At 37.9% G+C, this 8820-nt stretch overlaps 1 protein-coding gene across 5 annotated transcripts in view; it reads right to left on the reverse strand.

Moving 5' to 3' along the window:
* Positions 1 to 8820, reverse strand: part of ITCH (itchy E3 ubiquitin protein ligase) — a 140398-nt gene continuing 131578 nt past the window's right edge. For 3 of the 5 annotated variants that reach the window (XM_011959392.1, XM_011959365.1, XM_011959383.1), the window contains 2 exons: positions 7205 to 7277; positions 1 to 3703 (listed from right to left, as the gene is read on the reverse strand). In XM_011959392.1, coding sequence (XP_011814782.1) covers positions 3604 to 3703; positions 7205 to 7277 — 173 coding nt within the window. In that variant the 3' untranslated portion in view covers positions 1 to 3603. The remainder of the gene's footprint in view (positions 3704 to 7204; positions 7278 to 8820) is intronic. The other 2 variants (XM_011959372.1, XM_011959401.1) reach the window with 1 other exon arrangement.

An 8820-nucleotide genomic window follows, 5' to 3' on the forward strand; every position in this document is an offset into this window, starting at 1 on the left:
TGAAGGACCAAAAAAGTTTAATTATGAACAGTCTTACATCTTGTAGGAAACCACAAGTGAAGCAACCACTGAGGGAACTTTATAAAAGCATTTAACTCCCTGTAATATTTGTAGCATTACCTGAGTATTAAAAGTAACAGATCAAGAAAACAAAGGTACTCTTAATACAGTAATATACAATCCTGTGCTGCCAATTCCATTTTTAGTTAATAAAAGCAAATATACAAAGTAAATAACTAAAAGAAAAATGAAAAAAGGAGGGGGGCTGGAGATACCAACAATACTAAATAGAAGTAGTTAACTCTAAAGGAGTTTAGAAAGATGAAGTTACATCCAAAACAGGGAAGGATATAAAAATAGAGGAAAAGTTTAATTCCATGAGTCAACCCTGATAACATTTTGTATCATTAACCAGATGTAAAAAGTGGTAGAGTGGGCTTGACTGAAATAGTTCATTTAGGATGAGAACTTTGTGTATAGTTGAGTCAAGTTTCATTAAAATTTTTGATCATTGGTATGTCAATCTCTTGATGAAAAACCAGTACCTGAATATGTCTTTTGTTTTTTTAAGAGACAGGGTCTCGCTATGTTGCCCAGGCTGGATTTGAACTCCTGGGATCCTCCCACCTCAGCCTCCCGAGTACAATACCTGAATTTTAAATAGAGTTATTGTAAGTCTTATGAAATGATATTTTTCTGCACTCTAACATAAGATAATGAAAGACAGAGCAGGAATTCATTATTATGAGCTGCTTGATCAGTTTTAAACCACTCCATTTGATGAAACAAGTGAGGTCCTTCCCTCCTGACCCAGGCTGTGGAATGCTGTCTTTCCCAACCCCCACCCCCTGCAAAAGAGCAGAAGAATAAGGCAATTGCTCATTTTACTTTGTTTTTATTTCAATGTAACATGCAGTTAAAAAAAAAAAAAAATTAACAGGATTTATTAGCATTTACAATGCTTACAAAGAAAAAGAATTCTAAAAGCAATTTAGTTCAGATTTAAGAAAAAGCTCTAAGTAAATACTTATAATAAATCTATTTCCATATGTTCAGTTTGGACCAAAATTTAAGATAGCATTTGGTAGATATTTATGTCTTCTGTCTATTTGCAATATTTTTATATAACCTCTGATTCTTGGGATATCCAGCCCCCATTTTCCTAACACAGCAGGGAAGACATATACATGTGGCCACTTAAATTAAAGGAAAAAATGGAGTAGGGAGATCCCATGCTGCAAAAATATATACAAGCATTTACCTTTTCCAGAACTAAACACTTCTTCCATAAAAATATTAAATAGCCAAGCCCTATAGAACTAGGGCCAGGGCTATTTCAAATATAACTATTCTGTATTTTAAAAATATAGGGCAGAAAGCCTTTTGGGTGATATTTATATATTTTCACACAATATTTCTAGGTCCCTAAATGAATCATGAAGCATTATATAGAACCAAAAAAAATCTATTTTCTTACATTATCTCTTAATTTAATTTCATAAATCTCTAGTAAATATTGTAGGTAACTACATTTCAGTATGATAATTCACCTCAACAGGAAGTCTTTATAGAGGGCTTAATCTTCATTAGCCATATATTACCAAGTTCAGACTTATATAATGAATGGGCAGTTGGCAGACATTCGCTCTGTAAGACAAAGCAATAGCGTTTTTTTTTCCCCCACCAACAAAAAGGCAGAGTCCCTACTTTTAACAACCAGGGATTTTAGAAACCACACAGTATTTCCTGGGGTACATGAAATAAAAAAAACCATAGAGCTGGGGAGAGCCTAGTCTCCCTATTTACACTGAGTTTCTTGATGAGGCAACCCTTTCACTCATGTAAGTCTCTGCTTTATGATGGCAGTGTCTTGGAGTACAGATAGACAAGTTTAAAAAAAATGTTTTTATTGTTGTTCCAGGATGTAAAAAGGAAGAACATTAAGGACAAAAAAGTTTTGTTTTTGTTTTTGTTTTTCCATATGGAACAGGGTTCTGCTGCTTGTTCTTGGTTTAATATTACTTGTTCATGCTATGCCTCTGAAATGTGGCAAAAGTCCCTGATACATGAGCTATGAGGCTGTCCTCAGGGTTCAGCTATGATAGGGACTCAAGCTGGCTTAGGCTTTATTCCACTGCCAATGAAGTCAAATCTATAACAGCCATCTTGACAGTCAAAGCTAGGCCAAGTTAAAATAATTAATTCCAGAGAACTTCAAAGTGCATTAATCAGTTAATAATGGAACAATCTAAACTTAAATAGTCATGAGAAAAAAAGGAAACCCTGTTAAAAATTTTAGGGGCGAAAAGAATATTGCAGATGAGGGGTATCAATCCAGTTCATGACAGTGTAAAGAATGGAAATGACTACTCCAACATATGTCAGAGAAATGATAACTTTGAAGACTTTTAATTCACAGAGAATATATTCCTGTGGTTACTGGATGTTATCTTCCTTTCTTTTTAGCCAGTACCACAGCTCTCCCTCTCAAATGAAAACTTGATGTCAAAAGCTGTTTCACTGACCTCTATTTGGACTAGAAAACACTCTAGTCTTTCTAGTCTTAAACTCCTTAACAATTAAATATAACTGAAGTTGTTGGATTATGATAAAATTATAAAGCATCAATTATGTAGAGGAACATATAAAAATCACCAATGACATCCTTAGATGAATTCAGTTAAATTAATTCTAATTCTAGGTTAACTTTTTTTTTTTCCTTTTATTTATTTATTTCTCCCCCCACCCTTCCCCGAAAGAGACAGGGTCTCCCTATATTGCCCAGCCTGGTCTTGAACTCCTGGGCTAAAGGGATCCCCCTGCCTCGGCCTCCCAAAGTGCTAGGATTACAGGTATGAGCCACCATGCCCGGCCCTAGGTTAACTTCTTAAAACAATGAAGGAATCACAGTGTTAACATTGTAAAGTGTAGTATTTGCCAGGTAACTGAAACAATCAAACTTCCAAATGAAGTCATTTGTAGGCTGTGAAGAACTTTTCCCTGAATTCAAATTGACAAAACTACTTTGTAGAGATGCAAGAGTCTTGTATCACTTCCAGGAATGATGTATGGATTCATGCTCCAGAAAGGAAAAACAATAGTCAAGTCAGACTAAAATGAGAGGGACAACACAAGCCAGAATTTTGCTTACATCCCCAGAAGCTGGGCTAAGCTTCCACTTTTAACAAATGCCTCTTACCAAGAGGTTTAATAGGAAGATCTTGTATATTGCAGTTACCAAAGGACTTCCCTGCAGATATGCAGACTCTCTAAGAGAAAAAAAACTACTCCCAAGTGAGACTTTTGACACATATGCAGAATTGTTGTTAAAGGAACAAACTAGTGGAATGAGACAAGGCAGATTTCATTGTTGTGTTAAAATCTCATATTAAGCAAGGTTTTGACTAGTCATTTGCAGACCTGATTTCTGGAAATGTTGAGTAGAAATCACTGGGAGATAAATCTAAATGAGAACATTAATTTACTTACACTCAGATAACTCTCTAAAGAGCGATAGTCCAATTTTACAAGATGTGCAACAGGCAGAGAAGGACAAACATTGCAAATAAGTTCTTGCCCATTCACGGTGCAAGTTCTCAGAAGTTACTCTTGTCCAAATCCTTCTGTTTCTTCTATGGCAAACAACAGCTTTTCCTTCAGTTGCTCATAGCTCTTGTATGGTGGAAGGTCCAGGCGATTAAAACTAAAAGCAAGAATTATTAGTTTTAGAAAAGGAAATACACAAAGAATCAAATGAGTAGTGTAGTATAACACTACTACAGAAGCACAAAAATATACTACTGTGCTTCAAAGGATACCATTAAGAAAGTGAAATAACCCAAAAATGGGAAAAAATATTTGTAAATTATATATCTGATAAAGGACTGGTATCCAAAATATATAAAAAACTTAAAACTCAACAATATTTTAAAATGAGCAAAGGATAGAGATTTCTCCAAAGACATACAAATGACCAATAAGCACATGAAAAAAATGCTCAACAGGCCAGGCGCGGTGGCTCAAGCCTATAATCCCAGCACTTTGGGAGGCCGAGACGGGCGGATCATGAGGTCAGGAGATCGAGACCATCCTGGCTAACACGGTGAAACCCTGTCTCTACTAAAAAATACAAAAAACTAGCCGGGCGAGGTGGCGGGCGCCTGTAGTCCCAGCTACTGGGGAGGCTGAGGCAGGAGAATGGCGTAAACTCGGGAGGCAGAGCTTGCAGTGAGCTGAGATCCGGTCACTGCACTCCAGCCCGGGCGACAGAGCGAGACTCCGTCTCAAAAAAAAAAAAAATGCTCAACATCCTTAGGTAAATGCAAATAAAAACCACAATGAGATACCACTTCACACCTATTGGGATGGCTATTATTTAAAACAAACAAACAAAAAACAATAACAACAAAAAAAACCCAGAAGAAAACAAGAGTTGAAAAGGATATGAGGATGTGGAGAAATTTGAGCCCCTCTACACTACTGGTAGGAATATAATGCAGTGTAGTCACTATGGAAAACCGTATGATGAAATTCCCCCCAAAAATTAAAAATAGAATTATTACATGATCAAGGAATTCCACCTCTGAGTATATACCCAAAACAATTGAAAGCAGGGCCATGGACAGATATATCTATATTCTACCACAGTATACATATGTTTATAGCAGCATAAACAGCCAAAAGGTGGAAATAATCTAAATGTCCATGGACAGACGAATATATAAACAAAATGTAGTATATCCAGACTATCAAACAGTATTCAGCATTAAAAAGGAGGAAATGCTGACACATGCTACAACATGGATGAAAATTATAGATACTATTCTAAGTGAAATAAGCCAGTCATGAAAGGACAAATAAGGTATGATTCTACACTTATGAAGTACTAAAGACAGTCAAAAATCATAGAAACAGTAGTAGAATGATGTTTGCCAGGACCTGGGGAAAGGGAGTCATGGGGAGTCATTGTTTAAAGCAGTGGTCTCCAACCTGTTTGGCACCAGGGAATGGTTTTGCAGAAGACAATTTTTCCATGGATGGGAGTGGGGAGGAGGGCGGTTTCAGGATGAAACTGTTCCACCTCAAGTCACTGATTCTCATAAGGAATGCGCAGTCTAGATCCCTTACATGCACAGTTCACAATTGAGTTATTCCTCCTACGAGAATCTAATGCCTCTGCTGATCTGACAAGTGGTGAAGCTCAGCAGGTAATGCTCACTCACCCTCCGCTTACCTCCTGCTGTGCAGCCAGTTCCTAACAGGCTGGGGGCCAGGAGTTGGGGACCTCTGCTTTAATAGGTACCATTTCAATTTTACAAGATTTGAAAAAATTTTAGGTCTAGTACGACGGCCTGTAATCCCAGCACTTTGGGAGGCCAAGGCAGGAGTACTGCTTGAGCTCAGGAGGTTGAGACCAGCCTGAGCAACAAAGTGAGACTCTGTCTCTACAAAAAGTTTAAAAGTTGGCTAGGTGTGGTAGCACATGCCTGTCGTCCCAGCTACTTGGGAGGCTAAGGTGGAAGGATAATTTGACCCTGGGAGGTGGAGGTTGCATGAGTGGAGATTAAGTTACTGCACTCCAGCCTGGGTGTCAGAGTGAGACATGTCTCAACAAAAGAAACAACTTTTGGAGATAGGTGATGGTGATGACTGCATAATGATATGAATGTGCTTAATGCCACTGAACTGTACACACTTAAAAATGGTGAATTCTATGTTATGTATATTAAACACAATTTTAAAAAGGAATGAAACATTGGATATGCTAGACCATAGATGAACCTTGAAAACATGCTAAGTAAAATAAGCTACACACAAAAAGGTTGTATATTTGGCTGGGGGCAGTGGCTCATGCCTGTAATCCCAGCACTTTGGGAGGTCAAGGCGGGTGGATCACGAGGTCAGGAGTTCAAGACCAGCCTGGCAAACATGGTGAAATCCTGTCTTTACTAAAAATACAAAAATTAAGCCATGCGTGGTAGTGCATGCCTATAGTCCCAGCTACTTGGGAGGCTGAAGCAGGAGAATCGCTTGCACTTGGGAGGCAGAGGTTGCAGTGAACTGAGATCACGCCACTGCACTCCAGCCTGGGTGGCAGAGAGAGACTCTGTCTCCAAAAAAAAAAAAAAAAGGAAAGTTATATATTTATTGTATGATTCATTTTATATAAAATGCCCAGAATAGGAAAATTCATAGAGACAGAAAGTAGATTAGAGGTTACCAAGGGCTACACAGCAGATAAAAGGGGAGTGACTGCTAATGGGTACATGGATTTTTGGGAGGGTGAAAAAAATGTTCTGGAGCCTGTAATCCCAACACTTTGGGAGGCTGAGGTGGGTGGATCACCTGAGGTCAGGAGTTTGAGATTGGCCTGACCAACATGGTAAAACCCTGTTCTCTACTAAAAATATAAAACTTAGCTGGATGTGGTGGCGGGTGGCTGTAATCCCAGCTGCTTGGGAGGCTGAGGCAAAAGAATTGCTTGAACCTGGGAGGCAGAGGTTGCAGTGAGCTGAGATCAAGCCACTGCACTCCAGCCTGGTCTACAAAGTGAGACCCCGTCTCAAACAACGACAACAACAACAAAACAAACCACTGAACTGAACTGCATAATTTAAGAAGGTGAGTTTTATAATATGTAAATTATATATCAATAGAATTGTTATTTGAACACTACATGTGTGTATAAAACGTTATGTATAAAAACAAAAAGGAACAGACAATAAAACAGTAAAGAGGTCAGATATCCAGTAATGACCATATGTGACCACTAAAATATATCCCACAAAGCAAGGTTCAAATATTGTTGACATTAGGTTGAATTCCAAAACATTAATATATTTGCTGTGAGATTAGGCTTAGATTTAGTTTTCTATATTTTTAGAAATGTAATTAGATTTCAAATAAGAATATTTATGGTCATGATGTTAGATGCAGGTCTCCTAACTTTGACTTCTTTTGCTACCTTCAGAGAAAAATGAAAATAACTCTAAATCCCACATTAAAAAAAAAATTCAGATGTGAAAAAAGGAATTGATTGCAAATAGTTGTAAGGAATCACATTGGGGTGAACAAAATGCTCTTAAACTGGATTGCTATGATGGCGGTGCTACTCTCTAAATCTACTAAATATCATTTTTAATTTCTGGCTGGCTTTAAATAGCTACAGATAACTGTTTTCTCTATCCTTTTTGATTGTACTTACCAGGTATGACTTCTGGGTAGCCAATTTTCTTTCCCAACTTTTTCAATGCAGAATTTCTGTGGTCCATTGCTCCCTAAAACATAATGAAATCATAAACTTTGTTAGTATAGTGGATCTCAAACTGTGTTCCCCAATCCAATAAGCCTCAGCATCATGAGGGAACTTGTTAGAACCATAAATCTACAGGCCCCACACATCAGCTTACTAATTCAGAAACTCTGGGTTAGGTGTAGTGGCTCATGCCTGTAATCCCAGTACTCTGCCCTCAAGGCAGGCAGATCACTTGAGGTCAGGAGTTCAAGATCAGTCTGGCCAATATGGTGAATCCTGATCTCTACTGAAAATACAAAAACTAGCCAAGTGTGGTGGCATATGCCTGTAATCCCAGCTACTCAGGAGACTGAGGCAGGAGAATTGCTTGAATCCGCGCAGCAAGGATTTAGTGAGTCAAGACCGCGCCACTACACTCTCACCTGGGTGACAGAATGAGACCCTATTTCAAAAAAAACCCTCAAAAAACCCAAAACCAACCAATAAACAAAAAGAAACTCTAGGGGTGAGGCTCAGCAATATGTGCTTTAACAAGCTTCCAGGTGAGTCTGGTAAGTGTAAAAGTTTGACAACTAGTTTGTTAATATAAGCCCCAGAGGAGAAAAATGCAGTTTCATCTAGCATTCTTTAGCCAGAATAACACATTGTTATGATTAATAAAAGCTTACACAAGAACACTGAAAAAGCTTAATTTTAGTAGTTTGAAACACAATAAGGAAACTACAATAAAACTTGATTTAAATACAGAATTGACAAAACTTTGTGAAATGTAAACATCCTAGTGAATTCCATATTATTAATGCTAGAACTTACAGGTCCTGTAGGGCATACCCTTACAAAAATAGATACAAGTATAAACATAAAATTCTTGCCCCTCATTTACCTGCTGCTGGAGATAGCTGTGAATAGTGATCATAAAAACAGTGGTTTTCTAAAAGATCATTACTTTTCCCTAGGAAGCATTTATTGTTGGTCTCAATGATTAGCAGTGCTACTAGATATTTTAATTAGAAGGGGGCAGGAACACTAACTGTTCTGCAATGTGTGACACTGTCAGACACAAAGAATTTTCTCATGTCCCACCTGACTAAACCGAGTATACTAAGTATACCTAATATAAATTGTTAGTGCTTTTGTATTAATAACACTGAATTATTTTCACAAGTAGTTATGTAAAAAGTCCAGTAATACAGGAAACATTATAAAAAAAGACAGTTAAAATTTAAAATTATTCTGTGGTGTTCAACACACAAAATTAACTCACTCTGCATGTTTTCTCTACTCTCTCTCTCTATATTTTTTGAGACAGAGTCTCACTCTGTCACCCAGGCTGGATGGCAGTGGCACAATCGGCTCAATGCAACCTCCGCCTCCTGGGTTCAAGCAATTCTCATGCCTTAGAGTAGCTGGGATTACAGATGTATACTACCACACCCAGCTAATTTTTTTATTTTTAGTACAGATGGGGTTTTGCCATGCTGGTCAGGCTGGTCTTGAACTCCTGACCTCAAGTGATCCACCCACCTTGGCCTCCCAAAGTGTTGGGATTACAGGCGTGAGCCATC

The sequence above is a fragment of the Colobus angolensis genome, unplaced genomic scaffold (genome assembly GCF_000951035.1).
Source record: "Colobus angolensis palliatus isolate OR3802 unplaced genomic scaffold, Cang.pa_1.0 Scaffold114, whole genome shotgun sequence".
Lineage (NCBI taxonomy): Eukaryota > Metazoa > Chordata > Mammalia > Primates > Cercopithecidae > Colobus > Colobus angolensis.